At 46.0% G+C, this 21,381-nt stretch overlaps 1 protein-coding gene across 4 annotated transcripts in view; it reads right to left on the bottom strand.

Annotated features, from left to right (window-relative positions):
* WWC1 (WW and C2 domain containing 1) overlaps positions 1-21,381 on the bottom strand; it is a 153,996-nt gene that overhangs the window by 77,170 nt on the left and 55,445 nt on the right. For 2 of the 4 annotated variants that reach the window (XM_019450242.2, XM_019450244.2), the window contains one exon: positions 3,852-3,961. The exons of the other annotated variants lie outside the window; for them this stretch is intronic. In XM_019450242.2, the coding sequence (XP_019305787.1) occupies positions 3,852-3,961 (110 nt within the window). Of the gene's footprint in view, positions 1-3,851; positions 3,962-21,381 lie in introns of those variants that run through there. 4 annotated transcript variants of the gene reach the window in all.

Below are 21,381 nucleotides of genomic sequence, written 5' to 3'. Positions count from 1 at the left end.
CTCTCTCTCTCTCAAAATAAATAAACTTAAAAAGAAACCCAAAACACAAAAACCATCTAATCATGATGGATGGAAACAGTCTGTGGGAGTACTGAACACTCACATCTGAAATAACGAAATGGGTTATATTTTGGAAAGAGTTGTCTATATTTGCTGGTTCTCACTCCTCTGTCTGTCTCTCTCTATCTCTCTATCTCTATCTCTATCTTTATCTCTATCTATCTACATATCTATATCTATATTTATATATAGATATAGATAGAGAGAGTGCGCAAGCGAGGGAGAGGGACAGAGGGAGAAAGAGAGAGAGAATCTTAAGCAGACTCCACGCTCAGCAAGGAGCCTGACATGGGGCTCGATCCCATGACCCTGAGATCATGACCTGAGCTACTGACTGAGCCACCTCAGGCGCTGCTCCCCCACCCCTACCCCTGGTCTTCTTTCAGACTCACTCCAGTCAGGCCTTTGCCCTGAGTCCTTGTCCACAGCTTCCCTCGAAAGTTGGGTCTATCTCAGTCTTCATACCTGACCCATCAGAAGCATCTGACGGGGCTGACGACACTCTCCTCAACATGCTTCCTTCAGGACGGCCTGGTTTTCCTTCTGCCTTTCTGGTCACTCCTCAGGTTTTTCTCCTTTCTGCACCCAGTTACTATCTGAGAACCCCAAGACTCATTCCTTGGTCCTCTTCTCTTTGATTTACTATCTGAGAACCCCAAGACTCATTCCTTGGTCCTCTTCTCTTTGATTTACTCCTTTGGTGATCTCAGCTAGCTTCATGTCTTTAAATACTACTGTGTTGTATGCCAACAACTCCCCAACAACTAGCTTTAGGCCAGATCTCTTATCCAAACTCCAGATTCCTCCATCAAACATACCAGACTTCTCCCTCAAGTCTTAGATGTGTAACAGGTCTAGAAGACTTGACATGTCCAAAATCATTTTCCTCCCTACACCCAATACTCTAGTTTTTTCCATTCAATAAATGGCAACTCCATCCTGCCAGCTGCTCTGCCCCATGAGGGCCATTCATTCCTCTTTCTCTCATGTTCCATATGCAGTCTACCAAGAAATCCTGTTGTCTCTACCTTGAAAATACATCCACATCTGGCCACTTTTCACTACCTCCACCACCAAGGCCTTGGTCTGGGGCACTGCCCTCTGTCACCTGGATGACTGCAATCATCTCTCACAAGCTTCTCTGCTTCTGTCCTTGCTCCACTAAGTTCTATTCTCAGCAAAGCAGCCAGAGTGGCCCTTTTAAGACATAAAGCAGATCATGCCACTCATCAGCTGACAACTCTCCAATGGCTCTCATCTCACATGGAGCAAAAAGCTAGAGCCCTTAAGGCAAACCACCACCCCATCTATGCCCTGCAACTCTCTGGCTTGAGGTCCTTCTCCCGGCTTGCTTACTCACTCTGCCATGTGCACACCTGCCTCCTTGTCATCCCCATGCAAGCTAAACGTGGCCACTACTCAGAGTTCTTGCCCTAACAATTCTCTACCTGAAAGGCCCCCTTATCTCCCTCAAGTCTTAGTTCAAATCTCATTTTCTCAACCAGGTCTTCTTCCTGAAGACCATGGCCACTGTCCTTCCCCACCACCCTCAAACTCATCCCAACACGTCTCAGCCCACACTCTTTTTCTTTCTCCTGTCATACTTTAATTGTCTAATGTACTACATAATATGCTTATTTGTGTTATTTTTTGTCTCTTCTGCCAGAATGAAAGCTCTGTAAGGGCAAGAATCACTGCCATTACAAACACTCTCATGTATCCCAAGTTCCAAGAACAGTGCCTGGAACATTGCAGATAGTCAGTGAATATCTGCTGAATGAATGAATGCTGGACGGTGGATTGAACCTATTCAATTCTCTTATGTTTATAACTGGAGAAGGTAATTTCAGTCCGTGAACAACACACACACAGAGGACTGGTCTGAGTCCCCGGCTCTGAATGCTTAGGCCTCGAGGGTCACACTCCCACCACCTGTACCCCACACAGGCTCCATCTGCAGAAGGTGGTGCCCTCCATCCAAGCAGGACACCTTCAAAGAAAAAGGCACCCAGTGGTCTGAGAGCTGGTAAAACTGTCAGAATTCTTCCTATTGTGGCCCCCATTTACTCACCCGCCCATACATCCCATTTCTGCCAACATCTCCTCAAGAGTAAACTCTGCCACTGCCTGCTATTCCTTCCTGCCTTCTATTTCTCCAACAACTCCCAGAAGCACCTTAAAATACTGCTCTTGCCATCAGATTTTAATGAGGGGGATGAACTCAGTAATTAGACACAAGGAAGAGACTGGTTTGGGTCCCTGTACATCACTGTTGAACCCAGCATACCGTGCAGCCCTCCAAGCATTAACCTCATTCCCTGTACACACTCAATTAGGCATATTTACTTCTCATTCTCTAGCATGCAATTGTGAGCGCTAATAAAAACCTCTGCTACCCCCAACAATGCAATTAATGTCATTAGCTGTCTCTCAGAAACTTGTCTACACTTTGGTGCCGACGAAGTCTGCTCATTCATCCATTTAGTCATGAGTTCATGCACGTATGCCCTTTCCTATTTAGCAAAGATCAAGTGCATACCTACTATGTGCCTTACCAAGCACAGGCCTGGGGCCGGCATGATGAATTAGACACTGCCCTGCTTTACAACAGGCAAATGGTTATACCACAGAGTAATGAGGGGCACGACAGAGGCATAGCCAGGTGCTACTGAACTTGGAGGAGAAAGCGAATCGGGGAGCACACTCGGCTCCCTAGCAGCAGTTCGAATCCCAGCTCTGCTGTGCTTTAGCCCTGAGTGTCAAGCAGTCAGTGATGACCTTTAAGTTGCATTTATAAGACAGGGATAATCATCCTAACACCCCTCAGGGGAGCCAGGAGGATTAAGTGAGAAGACGTCTATCAGGTGTCTATTCCAGCACATGGCACAGATTGTGTGGTCAGTAAACAGAGGCTACTAGGATCTCGTGCCCTATTCTCAGCCTTCAGGCCTGGCCAGGCACATCCCATTTCATTCCACTCACCTCTTTCCTGACAGGACAAAGGGAATCCTACACTTCAGAAGGCTGGAAGTAAGACAGGCATGGACACGTGGGGCAGTGAATTTCAGAGGACAGGACATAATCTTGGCCAAGAAGGTGTACAAAGGATGAAGCCCAAATACCCATTAAGTCTCCTTGGCTCAGGGACCATGACCTGGGTTCCTCCACCTGTTAGACAACACACTTGTCCCTTTCTCAACCTATTCTTACATCATTGCCTCAGAGACAAAGACACTAGGAATCTTTACTCTGGATCAGGATACTTGGATCATGTACATGAAGCAAAGGTCAGCTGACCACTATAATGAGCTAGAGACACCACAACTGATACCAATCCACTATGGACACACATGTATGCATGCTGCTAGGGACATGCCGGGGCTCTGGTCTGGTAATGACAATGACACATCTGCCTTACATGGAAAAAAATCTGTACACACAAAAATTGGTATATGTTAAAGAAAAGGATATCTGCATATACACACAAACATACAATCGGAACATTTCTGGAATGATACACAAGAAATTATTAGCAGTGGTTGCTTCTATAAAATTAGGGAGATGGGTTGTGAGGGGAGAGTTTTAGATTCTATTTAAAATACTTCTAAATGGTTATTTTGTACAAGCATATATTATCTATCTATATCTCCATCTCCATCTCACTCTATATAAAACAAAACACAATCTGGCTTCAAGAGCCTCTGCCGGCAGCTCTTCCAGACTTGGGGGGTGGGTGTGGAGGTAGAGGGATGGGGTGCAAGATGGGGAAGGGATGCTGGACAGGAACTTACTGGTGTTGTGGTCTATGAAGTAGTCTCCGACCTGTGGGTCATACGCCTCTTCCCATCCTAGTGGCAACTCATCACTAATGCAGTCGGCAAAGGTGAGTGGTTTGGTGTACCTGGCAAGGGAGAGGAGAAACACACTCCATCAGCCCACGGTCCCCAAAGCCCTGCAATTCACTGCTTCTCTCAGCCCCCCACTCCTCTGGATTGACCCAGCAGAGCCACAGACTTTGCACTGACCCCAACTCTGCTGTGCCCACGGCCCCCAGGAAGGTGAGTGCATGGCAGCAGCAGCAGGATTACGTCACCCAGGAGGGAAGCAGGGATTCGGCATTCCAGGCCCACCTCTGCCACTGATTTGGGAATGATGTGAGCACGCCAGCTTCCTTTTTTTGGGCCTCTGTTTCTGCATCTCTGGGCGGTGTGCAGAAAAAGGTTCGAAGGTCAAGTCTCGCTTCTGAACTGGGACTCCAGCCCTCACTGGCTTCTTCATCTGTGACTCACTCGCCCACCCCACCCCCAGTCTTCATCCTGGCTCTACCCTATGTCTGTTGTGCCCACTTGCCCTCTGGAAAGCTGGCTTACAGCAGCATCTAGAATGGCAGATGTTCCATCCTTATGAATTTGGCCAAAAGCAGTATTTATCTGCTTCTTGAGCCAGTTCCTAAATGCCTATACCCACCTCTGTCCTTCCCTAGATAACCCAGGCCAAACTGATCTTTTTGGTAATAACCACTCTCTAAGATCCCATTTTGGTGTTCAGTGGTGGTAATCACCCACTTGGTGGCTAAGCCAGACAGACAAATCATCCAACTAAATGAACTAAGGCCTGTCAAGGCTGGAAAACAGCACAAACCATCGTTTAAGCATTTCAGTCAGAGTGCAAGAAGCCACGAACCTAGATATACAGCCAATCAGCCTGAGTGGCCCCTCCAAAAAGCCCCTTTGGTTTCTCCTATTACTGCCTCTGCTTAAAACCCATACTCAGATGTTCTCTCTCTCCAGTCTGTTCCCAAGCCCTCAGAGTCCTGGAAGGCCACATGGCTCTGTTTCGTCACCCTTTGGATAGAGTGGCTAGCTTACACACAACAGGACAGGAAGAAAATAGACTGAAATAGGGTCCAGGATTTCTGATCAAGACCTTCCCTCCAAGCCTCAGAAAACTACCCTCTCTCCTGTACTGTGCAATCTCCTTTCCTATAACCACTCCAGCTCAGATTTAAAGCAAAATATATAGGGGAGGGGTGCCTGGGTGGCTCAGTTGGTTAAGCATCTCACCCCTGATCTCAGCTAGGTCATGATCTCACACTTCATGTGTTCAATCCCTGTGTCAGGCTCTGTTCTGACAGCACAGAGCCTGCCTGGGATTCTCTGTCTCCCTCTCTCTCTACTCCTCCTTCTCTGTCTCCCTCTACTCCTCCTTCTCTGTCTCCCTCTCTCTCTACTCCTCCCCTTGCCCTCTCAAAAATAAACATTTAAAATATATGTGTGTGTGTGCATTATATATATATATATATATATATATATATAATGCACACACACTATACTACTATACACACACACACACACACACATACATACATACATATGTGGGAGAAAAGAAACACTGAAAGAGCCCCTGGTGGACAGAATGTGGTGTGCCCAACATGCCACTACATATCCAAGGTCAGGCAGGCTACGAAAAATACCTACCGAATAAATGGAGATTCCAAAAGCTTCTGTTAGTAATTTACTGCTGCATTGTGGGAGATGATGAGGGTGAGGCTAGAGGTAAATATGATATGCGAAAGACTAAGCACCGTCAAATAAGGATTCAATAAGCATCACTTATATTGGCTGTGTGGGTTTGGCAACTTATTTAACTTCTCTGAACCTTAGTATTTGTATCTGAAAAGTGGGATAATAATAACTGTCCAGGTTAGGTTAACTAATGTCATGTTTTAAGAGCATTGAGCACAGATACTGGTGTGAATGAGTGCTCACAAAACATCAGTTATTGTTATCTCCATTTCCCAGAAGGGGAAACTGAGGCTAAGAAAGACTAAATAACATTCTCCAAGTCAATGATAAAACTGGGATTTCAAGCAAGGAAATGTGTCGCCAGAACTCCTGCTGTGTGTGAGCTCAAGGGTTCTTTTGAAAGTTGACATCTTCAGTGCATCTCCTGAGCCCCATGGAAAAATCACAAGCCACTGTCTCGGAGTCAAAGCAGGGAAAAATGGAGAAGACACACAGGTGATAGGGACTTCCCTCAGCAGACGATACTCCTCATTCAGGTACACCTGTGCCAGTCTGGATAGAAGTCTTGCAAAGCGGTCTTCAGCCCATGCCACCACCACCACCGCATGCCCTGCCCAGACTTCAGAAACAAAAGGCCACATCCCACAGTGCCACCCTCTCCTCAAACTTCACCAAGTGGTTCTCCCTTACAGACAATGAAGACCAGTGAACTCCAAGAGCCAAATCTCATCCAACAACATTTTATGCAGCAAATCTTTGAAAGAGCCTCTGAAGAAAAAGTCCACATACAGGCATACCTCTCCACGGAGAGTTACTCTCTTACTGAGCAAAGAAAAATCTGTGAGGGACCAGGAATGCTAGAGTCAGACCTCTTTTTCTGACTCATTCTTCTCTCTGCCCTCTGCCCTGAAAGCCTTGCCTGCCAGCCTGGCTGCAGAGATATGAATCTTACTATATATACCTTTTGCCACCCAGAAAACCAAGAAGATACGTCCCTTTCTGACAGTTCCCCTGGATCATCACCTTTCAAAATTCCTCCCTAGGGATTAATTAAATGCTTTCATCAATGGTGCATCTAAGCAACAGATTCCTGTGTCCCCCACAACTGGTGCTTGATAAATATTTGTGGAATGGGTGACTGTAATAATGAATATGTAGGAATGAAAAATAATGATGTATTGTTCTACATTTTGCTAATACGGAAGGATGCTCTCAATATATTTTGAGAACAACACTGTTGAAAGAGAAAATCGACAGGATACTACTATTGTATATTTTGCCTAAAAATTTGTGTGCAAGTGTGTGTGCATGTTGCATGCGTGTGTAGGAGAGAAACTGGGTGCTCACTTTGGCAGCACATATGGAAGAGAAACTAGAAAGATGTACATTAAAATGTTATCTTGGTACACAGATTTTAATGTAATTTCTTTTACTAATTTCTCTGTAATGTTCATATATCAGTGTAATTAAACTATTTAATAATGGCTAAATCTAAGCCTAGAAAGCAAGTTATATATGTCATGTTCTCTCTCTGGGTAGTAGGCACTATTGTTTCATTTTACGAATGAGAAAACATGCTCAATATCACACAGTTAGTAAACCACAGAGGTATAACCTGAAGCCCCACTACCTGATTCCCAAACCTGAGCTTTGCTCATAAAAATTAACAAGACCAAGAACAATCTGGAACACAAAGTAGGCTATGCCAGAGATACAGATGACGACTCTGGACCATCAGGGGCAAGTCTGAAGTAGGCAAAAGGCACTGGAGCTTTGGTATATTTGCACCTTCAGCCCCCTGTGCCTTGGTACGAAGATGTTCAACACATTGGATAATCCACAGCTGCTTAATGAAAAGACAATCAAATGTTTCAAAGTCATCCAAGTCATCAATACCAGTGATTCACTGAACTCTCTGTGAGGGTGAGGACTGGAGACGGGGCAGGTCTGCAACACCAAAATGCATCACTTTTCCAGAAAACCATATACTCGGCTGATCATTCCAGCCTTAGACACTGAGGAGTCAGAACTGAGATAAGTAAGCGCAAACATCAGTAATGTGACTGTCATAGAATATCCTACAGGAGGCGCTGAGAGGTGGACTTCTACTTGCCGCAAACACAGAAACTGTGCCCATCAGGGATAAAGAAGAGTGAGTCAAGAGGGCACCCAAAGACAGAAGAAGAGGGCATGTGGAGAAAGGCAGGCTCTGGTTTGATATTCAGGGTTCCCCCTCAAAGCAATCTTGGGGGAAAAGCCAGAGGGCTGATATCCTGGATCCCAGAGCTCTTCCATGGGAAAGAGAAAAGCTTCTATTGGGAGACTATGCAACTTACAAGAAATCTGGACAGCAACATTCTCTCTGGAACAAATGCCAAGAAGGAGATGAATTATTCAGTGTGCAGCAACGTGTCATTCAGAGAATCAGGATGAAGAGAAGTGTTTTTAGCTGCACAAAGATTTAAACACACACACACACGTATATGCACGTGCACACATTCACTCTTCCTGCCAGAGAGAAGAACGGTCTGTTTAAACCAGTTCCCCCTGGGAAACTGTGGGTGCTTCTCTGGCCTGCAATGTTTCCCCTTGGGCAAGTGCCAAGAATGTGAGCTGGGAAGAGATGTCTGCTTTCAGATGTGGCCCAGACTTGGGGGCTTGCCTGGAACTCCCTGCCCCCACCCTCTGATGAAGCGATTCACCCCATTTCAGCTTCAGGGCAGTCTCCAGCCTCCACGTCCTGGGCTACTGAAAACCCCAATCATGAAATCGAAATGCCCCAAACGCTGGAGGGGCAAGAGGGAAGAGGGCCAAGCAAAAACTAGTTCTGCCTCTTCTTAATTACAAATCTCTGAAGGAACACAAACATTCCTGAATGTTTCACAACAGGGCCTCCTGGAAAAGAGGCCCGGATGTGTCACCTTGGAGACAGGTAGGTTCTGCCAGGATCACCCTATGGGGAGCACACTACAGGGAGCACAAGGGCACACCTGTCCAGGAACACAGGCTCCTTGCCCTCCTCCAGCTTTGCGTCCCTTTCCTACGGTCTGTGGGAGAGGCTCCCAGATTGCCATGGCTGGCATTCGGTATTCAGGCGGTGCATCCCTTCTAAGCAGGCAGCTCAGAGAATGAACGGAAGACCTTTTGCCAAGTCTAACACTGGGTGGTGATTCTCTGGAGACTGAAGAACGCGTAGCATATCTTTCATGTTCTTAATGCTTCCCCAGCAATCTGAATGCTTCCCACAGTAACCTCATTATGGCCTTCCAGCAGGATGCTGGCCCCCAACTGGGCTCTCTCAGAGGGCCAGCTGGGCGGGATCACTTTCTAAAGGGCCCTCCAGATTCTAAGCCAAGAACTGTCCAAACTTTCAGCGGAACCTCTCCTCCCAGCTCAGGCAGGATGAGCCGGCAGGCTCCTCCGCCCCGGGTGTTTCACACGCATAGTTCCCATAGCTTAGATTGCACAACTGACTTCGCAGCCTCACCTCCAGGCTGCTGCAGAGCACAGCTGCCCCTTCACCTTTTGCACCTTGAAGGCTGGGGTGGGTAGGAAGAAAGTGCAATATTTGAAGTCCTCCTTCATTCCTTTAATTCAGTTCTGTTCAAACACCTTCATTCATACGTCTAACAAATCTGGGGAAGACAAAAACTAGCATCTCAGAGCTTGTTAGGAGAGCTGCGCACACAGAACAGCTGAACCTTCCTAAATGCCAAATGCAGAAGTGCACAAGACAGACAGGGACCTGTCCTTACATTCTAGTAGGAGACACACCCCAAACAGGAAGCAAGTCACCGAAATCATGTCAGAGATTCATGCTATTCAGAAAAATACAACAAGGGGGTGGGATCAAGGGTAATGGGGTGGGGGGTGGAAGAGAGGGAGTGTCAAGGGAAGCCTCTTGCAGAAGATGATCTTGGAGTGGAGACCCGATGGTGGGAAGCAATGGGAAAGGCCAGTTGGGGCGGGACAATGTTGGCGAGTTTGAGGAGGAAAAAGGCCACATAACATATCTTCATGTTATAAGTGATGTGGTAGGGACACAAGGGTGAAGAGGACAGACTTTTAGGGCTATGGGGTCCCTGATAAGTGCCACCCCTGTGCCAAGTGGCAGAAGGTGATCTAGAGAAGCTCCCTGCCTCACCTTCTGCTTTCCTTCTCTCTCTCCTGTCCATCAGTCCTTCAAGCAACACATATTTATTGCACAGACACAGCAGCCTGGTCCCATGCCAGACACCATGAGGGCTCCAACACTTGCATAAGCCTCGTTTCTGCCTTCAGGAGAAGTGGGTCTGGCTAGGGAGCCAAGGCTTACCCTTAAAACAGGCAGTGACCCGTCCCCATGGCATTTGGTGATTGCATACGAAGTGGCTATGCTACCCGGGGCTGTGAACCACAGGCAATTAGAGGATGTAGGGATGGTTACTAAGCTGCTAGGTCAGCTGTTCAGACGTGAAAGGCCAAGGGTTTGGGAGACTGGAGAGACTGGGGAAACAGGGTGTCGTCAGGAAAGGCTGGAGGAGGCAGGAAGCACGAAGAAGGTGGTCGGCTTCACAGCTACTGTGGAGACAGGTCAGCTACTACCCACAAAGGCTCAGGAACTCATGCTAGTCTGAAAACTTTGCTCCACCTCTTCCACAATCACAGGCGTGCTACGTAACCTCTTTAGGAGGAGTTTCCTTCTCTGTGAAACTTAGAGTCCCAATCTCATAAGGGTGTGGTGGGGATCAAACGAGATAACCCATATGAAGTGCTTTGCACAGGGCCTGGAATGTAATAAGCCCTCAGTCACTGTGGGTTGTTAACGGGATCTGTTGAGAGGCTTTCTGCTCTGTGCATTGTGAGAATTGTGCGTCACCTTTCCTCTTAGGTGGTCAGATGTGTTAGTGATCCTCATCAGCATCATTCTTCATCCCAAGAGATAACCCATGGTGGCTAAAACTCCCAAGCTCTACAGTCAGCCACCTGTGTCCCCAAGCAGGCACTGTCACTTACTTTTTGTCCTTGGACATGAACCCTAAGCTGCCTGAATTTGCTTCTTTGTCTGTATAGTGGGGATGTAGAGAATGATGACCTAATTAAGATGACCTGTGCGGACCCCATGGCATACAACCAACATTAGCTGGTATTATGAGTTAGGTTTTCTATCCCTATTTCCATGATGGGGAAACCGAGGCAAAATAATCGTCCAGGTTAATAGCCAATACACCCTGCACTGTACTCCACAGCCTCCTTTCCTGGAGGGGCTGGGACTACGTATACTCTCCCTTTTTGGATTAAACCACAGGAGTTAGGAGATGGCAGCTGGAGTGGGTTTGTCTCTCCCAATCTGCTCTCTGGAGGAGGTGTTTACACCAGGAACTCCCCAGCTCTCCTTCTCTTAAACAATTCCCTCCCTTCCTCCCTCCACTCTCAAAACACCTGTCTCAACATTCTGGTGTTTTTGCCCCCAGACCTCTTTGCTTCCCTACTTTGGTTGGGCTGGTTTATCCAGAAGCTTTCTTGGCCTAGTCCACTCCCATTCCTGGAATTTTTTTTATGGGGAAAAGATGAGGAAGGAGCAAAGCAGGAGGGAGGGTTCCAGACTGCTCTCCATGCACTCCTCTCCTCTTTAGGTTGCCCCCTTCCCATACACACCAGTGGCTCACCCCCCTGCTAAATATTGTCTTCACTTTGCCCCCACTGAGTTCTTGGGGCCAGTCTCCTTCCTCTACCTCCATCCCCAGGTCTCTAGGTCTAACCATTCCCCAATTCCCTCCAGCTCACTGACACAGTGATAAATCCATGCTGCTATCTCTCTGCATACCACTTGCTGGGATTTAAGATTATGGCCCTGAGAACCAGATGGTGCATTAGAGTAGGCATGGCCAACTGACTACCGGAAAGCCAAATTCAGCCTAGAGCCTGTAGTAGCTTGTTTTAGCAGTAGCTTGTAGCACTTTGTTTTAAAAGTGGAATTACCATGACTTTTGGGGGCAGCACTCTTACTGAACACCTTACCCTGCTCTATAACATGTCACTCCAACTTGTGTCTTACCAAAAGGCAGCATAGAGTAATGGTTGAGAGTACAGGGCTCTGGAGCTAGACTCCTGGGTTTGAATCCAGGCTCTGCCATTTTCAAGCTGTATGACCTTGGGCAAGACACTTAAACTCTCTGCAGTCCAGCCTTCAAATGTGAAAAACAGGAAAAATAATAATGCATTTATTGAACACTATGTGCCAGGAACTCTTCTACGCACTTTATGTATATTAACTTACTTGGCCCTCATAACTACCCTTTTAGGAAGGTACCTTTCAGATCTACTTCACAGTGTTGAGAATTAAATGAGATAATGCATAAAACAGAAATTTGGAATACAGCGAATAAATGTGAGCAATTCATTATTATCTTCATTGCTGTCCAAAGGAGGCCTCTAATGCAGAGGTATTAATGAATGATAAAACTGAACAGGACATCTGGAATCTGACAAACCAACCCCCTTGTTTTACTAAGGATGATGCGAAAACTGAGGCACAGAGAGAAAAGACTTGTCCAGAGCCACCCAAGAATCCATTAGCAGAGCAGAGACTAAAACCTGGAATCAGTCCCAGGCCTGCATCACACTCATGACACCAAGAGATCAAGCCAACCTGGTGCTGAATTTGGCTCCATATGAAATGCAGTGAACTGAATACCCTGCAAGACATAATTACTGATAGTATTTTCTGGGCTAACTAACCCTGCAAAACTAAAAGGAGAATTACCACTGGGCAAGAACCCACTCATGGAGAGACAAGGCTGGGAGATGGACCCTTCGTTTTGCCCATTTCCTCATTAGAGGGCAACTTCCTGAAAGCCCAACACCACAACAGAACAGGGCACCTGCTTTATGTGTTTGTCCCTCACCCAGCTCCTCCCCAGCTTCATCCTCATTCCTGAATTGGAGCTAGGCTAAGACAGTTCTGTGCCCTATAGAAAGGGCCAGTTCTGTCCTTCTTAGCTGTGTAAATTCAGCCTATTCCTTCCCCAGCTCTGAGCCTCAGTTTCCCCATAGGTATAAAACGGTTAAGAAAGTCTGCCTTGCAGGGTTCTTGCAGAGGCTAAATGAATTAGTACATGAGAATGACTCAACACAGCACTTGGCATGTACTGTTGGGTAGGCTATGCAGAGCTCCTCCTTTCTGTAGTCAGGACCTTGAGGGCACTCACCCCCCAGCTTTACTCCTTCTGGTCCCATGAGCTAGATTTCTCCCATGAGCTAGGGGTCTCCCCAGGTGCTCCAGCTCTAAGAGCAGAGGCCATAGCCCACCCTTCCCTGGAATTTGACTATTCCTCTGTTCTGTGAGCTCTGACCCTCCCCCACCCATGCAGGCCAGAAGAGCTGGTCCTTCTAGAAGTAATTGGCTATGAAGGCTTCTCCGGGATCCTGCCTTGATCTGTGGCCCCTTCCATGACAGCACCACTTAGAGCATTGGAAGGGGAAAGACGAGATCTGAGTTTGAATCTTGATGCTGCCACCAGATTAGCCATGGAGGAAGAAGCCAGGCTTCCTACCCTTTCTGGGCTTCCCATCTGCAAAACAAGGGAGTTGTAATATGGTATCTTTAAGGCCCCCTTTGCAGTTTTAGCCTACGTAAATCTATTATTTGGCTGCCTGTCCCAAAGGTCAAGAGCATTGTGTGGTTGCAGTGAAACAAGAATGAAAACATCTTTTGCTGAAATCCTGTTAAGTATGAGGCACTGGACCACATGCTCTATATAAAGTAAACCATTTCCTTTATCTTCACAACATTTCTGTGAGGCAGGTATTGCCACCTTTATTTAACCAACAAAGAAACCAATGCTGAATCATCACCATCACCACCACCACCACCACCATCATCATCATCAATGCTAAATTTTGTTGAGGGTTTACAAAGTACCAGGCACTATTCAGGCTCCCTTACATAGACTATATTTCAATGACTCTAAGCTGCACATTTAAAAATACATCTTAACATCTCCGAAATTGGGATGTGTCTTGCCACTGCTTACTGACATCTTCCACTGTCAGCCAGGCTGCAGTCCTGATGGAGGTGTTCCTGCCTGTGTACAGACATCAAAGACGTCATGGGCTTAGGATAAGATCCCAGAGAGGACAGTGGAGCACTTTTATCCCCTAGGAACCAAATGGTTGTGGGGAAGGGTTGAGGAGGCAGTGGCCAGACACGTTTAGCAACATTCCCCAAGCAGGAGTGCAAAGTAGGCTAACTCTACATGATTGCCTAGCTGGCTTCAGAGCTCAGCACCAAAGCCTTTGACTTCCTCTGTGGGTTGTTATAACAAGGCTGTACCACCAACACTTTGAGGGTAACAAGGAAGCTATTCAAAACACAGACACCAATAATCCTGAGTTAAAAAGTGACTCCAAAGAATTGGATTCATGAAACTAAAACAACACCGTATGCTAACTATACTGGAATTAAAATAAAATAAATAAATAAATAAAAAAGAACTGGATTTAGAATAGGAAGATGTTTCAGGAACCCTGGATCTTTACTTTGTTTATCTAGTGGGGTTTTGTTTTTTTGTATGTATAAAAGTGACATGTGAGTTAAAAAAAAATCTAAGTTTGAAAGATTTATTTCAATAAGTATGAGATACATGTTTTATGTAATTTTAAGACACTGGATTATAATTTAATTGGTAGCATTTTCCCTTTCTTAGTGGCACATGAAATAATGGTGCTTCTTAAAAAAATCAATGTTGAGTTGATTTGTAATAACCCCAAGCTGGGAATAACCCAAATGTCCATTAATAGTTGAATGGATAGACAAATGGGTATCATATAATGGAATACTACTCAGTAATAAAAAGGAACAAACTGTTAATCCATGCAACAATGTATATGAATCTCAGAAACATTATGCTGGATATAAGTCAGGGAAACAGAGACTATACTATATAATTCCATTTATATAAAATTCTGGAAAATAAAACATAACCTATAGGGACAGAAAGCAGATCTGAGTTTGCCTGGGGATCCAGGTGGAGAGAGAGAGGGGTTACAAAGGGGCACAAAGATGGAAATGTTTGTTATATTGATTATGAAGATGGGTTCACAGATGTACATATGTATGTCAAAACTCATCAAATTGCCTCTTTAAATGCATACCATTTAGTGTTTCAATAATTAATTTCTCAATAAAATTGTAACGAAAAAAGGAAAGAAAAACCCCATATTCAATGCAATAGAATAATAACTTAATTTAAGATAATCTTATAAGAACTATTATCAGGTCCATTTTACAGATGTGGAAACTGAGGCAGAGAGCAGTGAGCTGATACACCCAGGAACACTCAGGTAGTTGAGACGTAAATCCAACTGGCCTCAATTCTCAGGTCTGCCACTGAGTGACTGCAGCCATGGCCTTTCCCCACCCTGGGCCACTATTTCCCCATCCCTACCATGAAAAGATGACACAGTGATTGCTAAGGGGCTTTTCAGTACTGAGTTTCCAAGACTGCCCTAAGTACTTGTCCACGGTCACACAGCCACAAAGAAGGAGATTCTCCTAGGCACCCAGATTTCCTGACTCCTCCCCCAGTTTCTGGTGTCTATATTCACTCATTCTATGAGCACCCCTCCTGACATCTCCTTATTATATACAGCAGTATATATTATTATATACAGCAGTAGTTCTCAACCTTGAGTTGTATCAGAATCCTCTAGAGGGCTTGGTAACCCACAGATGGTTGCAACCCCCCTCCACCCAGGCTCTGATTCAATAGGTTTCTGATTCTGGGCAGGGCTGAGAATTTGCATTTGCTACAAGCTCCCAGGTAATGCTGATATTTCTGGTCCTGGTACCATACTAGGACCCACCAGTGGGTCCTAAGCCTCCTTTGCCTATAGCCTCCTCTACCTCATAACTGCAGGGACTTTATTTTTTTTTAAGTTTATTTATTTTGAGAGGGGGGAGGGCAGAGAGAAAGAGGGTCCCAAGCAGGCTCCACAATCAGCACAGAGCTGCACGTGGAGCCCGACGTGAGGCTTAAACCCATGTACTGAGAGATCATGACCTGAGCAGAAATCAGAAGTTGGAAGCCTAACCGAATGAACCACCCAGGTGCCCCATAACTGCAGGGGCTTTAAAGAATGGTATCCAACCTTGTGTTCAAGAAATGCCTCGGGGAGCCTGGGTGGCTTGTCGGTTAAGCGTCTGACTTCAGCTCAGGTCATGATCTCACGGTCCGTGAGTTCGAGCCCCGCGTCGGGCTCTGTGCTGACAGCTCAGAGCCTGGAGCCTGTTTCAGATTCTGTGTCTCCCTCTCTCTCTGACCCTCCCCTGTTCATGCTCTGTCTCTCTCTGTCTCAAAAATAAATAAAAACGTTAAAAAAATAAAAAAAAATATTAAAAAAAAAAAAAAAAAAAGAAATGCCTCTCCTTCTCCATGAAAGCTTTCTGCCTCCCGCCCCACTCTGCAGAGCCTGGTCACGGTCACCCAGCCTCTCCCAGAGCACAGCCATGTAGGCAGACTGTATCAGCCCTTTGCCAGTGTTTGCTGAGTTCCTGTCCCACACAGTATCTTGCCTGAGGTCCCACAGCCAGTGAGCATAGAGACAGCATTTGGATCTGATCCAGGAACTCAGGTTCTCAACTACTGGGCTGGTCTATTTATAGTAGGCCCTCAGTGAGCATCATTTTCTTTCCTATTTATTTCACATTAAATGCCTCTTTTCACTTTTCATCCCTTTGCAGATGGAAGGCCAAGCAGGGCTGGGGGCTGGGGTGGGGGCAGCTGGAGTACCTGGTCTGCCAGCTTTACAGGACCTTGTTCTACAGGTGCAGGACTAGACCACAGAGTCCACTGGCCCTATCTCTGCAACCATCAAGGGTCTTCTGGGCACCCTTTGTGTCTTCAGATTGACACCTGCCATCTCATGCTATAGCCCACACAACTTCTATCAGCCTGGGCCCTTCAAACTCTGTATCTCGCTATCTCTTGCTGCCCCTGTATGCATATATCAGGGGCTCCAAAAACCTGGCTTCCAACCACCCCTCTTCTCCAAGGCTTTCCACCAGGACCACTGAAAGAAGGCTTTTCAAAGCTGAACCATGTATTTGACACTAGAGGTGACCTGCCAAAGCCCTGGGGGGACATGACTCTGCCCCCCACACCCCCCAACACTATCCTATGGGCAGCAGGGCCAGGGAAGTTTCCTGGGTTGCCCACCTAGGCAGTTAGGACCTTCCTGATATCTCTCCTAGATATTGCAGCTGGCTGCTCTAGGAAAGCACAAGCCAGCATGGCCTGGCTGTGTCTGAGAATCTGAAAAGCTGCAGACACCCAAGTGTCTGCTGACTGCATCACAGTGAGCAGACTGATCTAGCCCAGAAGCTCACCTTGTCTGTCCATCTAACTGCCACTTCCTTATTTTCCAAGATCACAGAGGACTACAGTAACTGACTACAAAGGAGCCTTGCACAGGAGTTGAAAAGAAAATGGTTTCACCTCTAAGAAATAGGACTTTCTTTAAGGGTTTATTTTCCTCCCATCGTTTCTTTTTTAAAGAAGAAAATAAATAGAATGTTGTTCCCTGAAGGAAAGCCCTACCTAACAAGTGAACGTTCAACACCAAAGTGTTCTGAGCTGAAGACAGCTGAATTAAAGTCAGCAGCGAAACAAATAAGCAATTAAAACAGCTATTTCAGGAAGCCCTGGAAAGCAGCAGATACAATATGAATTATTCATTCATACTGCCAGGATGACTTCTGGGCATTGTCTTCTGTGCTCTGTTCTCTTGCTCTTGTTCATTCAGCCATTCAAGCACAGAGAGGGGACACAATACCCCGGCCCTGGGACACGGGTGCCCGAGCACACGCACACGCACACATACACCCCACAAGGAGGCCAGGTGGCCACTCCAGATGGTGAGCCACACTGAAAAGAAACCCACAAGTTGGCAGCCGCCTTCAGCTCCAGTGCCAGGGGAGAATGTATGAATATCCAACTGGCCCAAGAGGATTGTGGGGAGAGGAAGAGAGAGGGAGAGAGGTGTCACAAAAGATCACCTGCGCAGTGCAAGAGACTATATAGTGTTCCTAATATTCCACAAGCTTCCCAACTGCTCTGAGATTGATCTGGCGGCTTTAAAGGCAATGGGTGGGATCTGGGATATCAGCTGATCCCCACCCTGAGCCCGCCTAGGGTCTGGATATCAAAGGGTGCATCCAGCTGGCCTGGAAGGGCTCCATCTGGACTCTGAAGTCATCAGTCCTCACTGCCTGCCTATAGGAGTAGCTCTGCTATGTATCTTCTCTCCATCAAGGTGATGGTGATCAAGTCCTTTTCGTCCTTGGGCCTCTGTTTTGCCATCAATGAAACAAGGGGAATGGACTCAACCAAACCCTTCCAGATGTGGCATTTCATGGTGCCATTTTGTCATGAAAATCTAATATCTGAAGGTCAATGCTCCTCTGTAAGGACCAAGCGTCAAAACCTTCAGAGAGTAATAACGCTAGCGCAGGCTCAGTCCCTTATGTGTACAACATGGCATTAAACTCTCAACAGCAAGCCGTTTAAGTGGCTCATACGAGCCCTGGCATAAATGAGAGGAGCCTTAGAGAACAACATTAAGTTGCCCAAGGCTGCTCAGCTATAAGAGGCAGCTTGAGGACTTGAATTTAGATCTTAATTCAAAAAATGAGTGGAGATCTCTGACTTACACTATTGGGGGGCCAGAAGAGGGAATTAATTTAAAACTATCCCCTATAGGTTTACAGGGCTCTGTTGCTGACAGCTCAGAGCCTGGAGCCTGCTTCAGATTCTGTCTCCCTCTCTCTCTGCCTCGCCTGCTCGCATTGTCTCTCTCTTTCTCTCTCAAAAATAAAGACACATTAACAAAATTAAAAAAAAAGCAGGGGGCACCTGGGTAGCTCAGTCAGTTAGGCCTCCGACTTTGGTTCAGGCCATGATCTCGTAGTTCGTGAGTTCGAGCTCTGTGCCAGGCTCTGTGCTGACAGCTCAGAGCCTGGAGCCTGCTTCAGGTTCTGTCTCTCTCTCTCTCTCTGCCCCTCCCTCACGCTCTCTCTCTCTCTCTCTCTCTCTCAAAAATAAATAATCATTAAAAAAAAAAAAAAACTATCCACTATAGGTTTAAACAATAAAGCCTGGTAAGAAGGGGGGTTAAAAAAAGAAGGAAAACTGGTAAGAAGAGAAAATAAAGGCTATCTTTACCCCCAGCTACACACTGGAAATTAGGAATTTTATTGGGAAAACCACAGGTGAGGGTGTGAAAGACAAGGAGGAAAAGAACTGTGTATTAGGTAAACTAAAAGAGACGTTCATCTTGGAGCCCTGGGAGCAGAAGTCAAGGCTGATGACCGATAAAACAGGGGTCAGAGAAGCACCTGATTCCTCAAAGACAAGGGGCCTCACTTGTCTCGCTGTTTTCAACCTACTCAGGTGCAACGTTTTATACACAAAGATGTTTAATGCAGCACTGTTTGTCATACAAAAAGATGGACACAGCCTCAAAATTGATAGGGAATGAATGGTGGGTAATAACCATTCAATGCAACTGTTTGAAAAGTTTCTCATGAAACATTTTGGATGATACAGGAAAGAATGCTTATATTACAGAATTTAAGAAGGAATAAAAAAGCAGAATACAAAACTGTGCAGGAAGAGGTGCCTGGGTAGCTCATTTGGTTAAGCATCTGACTTTGGCTCAAGTCATGATCTCACGGTTTGTGAGCCCTGCATCAGGCTCTGTGTTGATGGCTCAGAGCCTGGAGCCTGCTTCAGATTCTGTGTCTCTTTCTCTCTGCCCCTCCCCTGCTCATGCTCTGTCTCTCTCTCTCTCTTTCTCAAAAATAAAATAAAAATATTTAAAAAAAAAAAAAAAGAAAGAAATTGTGTACACAGCGTAATCTTACCTGCCTGCAAGAAAAAGGAAAAATGACTACAAGGAAAAATGCCAAAGTGTTGACCATGTTCACCTTTCAGTGGTGGGGTAATGTTCAGAGATTTTTTCTTCCTGCTGTTTTTATAACCAGAAAAAAGACAGAAGAAACACTAAAAATACCAAGTATATCTTCCTACTCCATTTCAGTTCTTCTATTTAGAACCTCTTACTACCCCTTCATAAAAAAAAAGTCATTTCAAAATGAACCCTAATTTTCTTAGAGAAAAATTCAAAGTATAGAAATGTATTAAAACATTGAAAGAAAACAAGCAGAAACACTAGTTACATGATCCTTGCTGAGGAGTGGAGCCAGGAAGCACAGTGGAGGCCAGTGGGACTCCCAGCGCGGCCCTGGGCCGGTTGCCAGCAGAGGAATACACTCAGCCCTCCTGGGTCTCCTCCCCAAAGCCTGCAGACCCCCAAAGGGATCAGCCTGGGAGGCTGTCTAGGGGCTGAGGTGAAAGGGCCTGGAGAGACTTGATAATTATTTCTAGATCCTCCTCCCAAAGGCATGTGGGTAGAAGAACATAGAAGAAAACCAAACCACTGTCAATCACCCCAAATTATAACCAGTTAGGTTTTGCTGGAGGAGTGCCAGAGGAGGGTAATAAATAGGGGGCAGCCTGGAATAGTCTGTGTCAAACTGAAAGTTGATGGAGATCAGATCATCCTGTCAGAACACAAACTGGTAAAACCATAGTTTGAATACTTGGCCATAGGAGCTATTAAAACAACTCTCACCCACTCCCCCAAACTCCTCTGTCTTGACAAGCTTCTGGCTCAGAAAAATGGCAGCTTCCTGCTGCTTCTGGTGAGGACACATGGCTCCAAGACTGCTCAATGCATACTCCATGCTATTTCCGATGCTCCATGCCTTTGTCTTTGCTATTCCTTCTGCCTAGAACGTCTTTTCCTGGGCATCTGTTTATCTAAAGCAGGGGTTGAAGAGTTGTTATTATTATTATTATTATTATTATTATTATTATTATTTACCATATGTCCTTTCATTGTTTATGTGTCTGTCACCTCCATGAGTTTTAAGAGGGCCTGAGCTGTGTCTTATCAATCATGGCAACCTCAGCATCTTACATGAGTGGGCACCAAGCAAATGTTCACTGAATGAATAAATGAACTCATTAAAGAACAAATGAAGAAGGAAATATTTCACTGGAATTCCCAGCAGGGTTCACAGAGAGGCCTTCTACCTTCCAAGTTTTGCTTGTCCTAACAAAGGGAAATTTGCAAATGAAGAAATACTTCAGGGTCCCCAGAGTTCTTCCGCATGCCTGACCTTATTTGAGTCTCAAAAAACTATCAGGACAACAGCATTTTTACCATCATCATCACTTCCCCATTTTACAGATGAGCAAACCAGACACTCTGAGACTTTCCTAAACTGACAGGGCTCCTGGGTTTGTACCAAGATTAGACACAGGCCACCTGAGCCCTGGCCCACTGCTTGTTCCCTTCCACCACGAACTCTCTCAATGGGTTTCCTTCCTCATTCCCAGCTTGCAACTAGAGAAATGTGGCAACAGTCCATTCTCCTTCCCCTGGGAGCGCACATCACAGTGGGTAGTGACAGAGGCCTTGGGCCCCTACTCTCATTTCACTCATTAGAAAAATCATCAGTGTGTAGTAGTGTATCTCCTTCTGGCACAGGCATTCTGCAGCCCTTGGATAGTCTGCTCATAGGCCTGGGGGAAGGAGCTGACACTGGAGAGTGGGAAGGATCCTTGTGGATTGTCTATGAGCTTCAGTTATTGGTGAGCCACTGGTCCACCACTACAGAAGATCCCCAGACCAGAGTAGGGCATGGGCTAGGGCCTCTCCCAGCCCAGCTGACACGGAGAGCCCTTGCCTG

Source organism: Panthera pardus, unplaced genomic scaffold (genome assembly GCF_024362965.1).
Source record: "Panthera pardus isolate Hobbes unplaced genomic scaffold, ASM2436296v1 HiC_scaffold_2, whole genome shotgun sequence".
NCBI lineage: Eukaryota > Metazoa > Chordata > Mammalia > Carnivora > Felidae > Panthera > Panthera pardus.
This window is presented reverse-complemented; position numbering and strand designations above follow the sequence as displayed.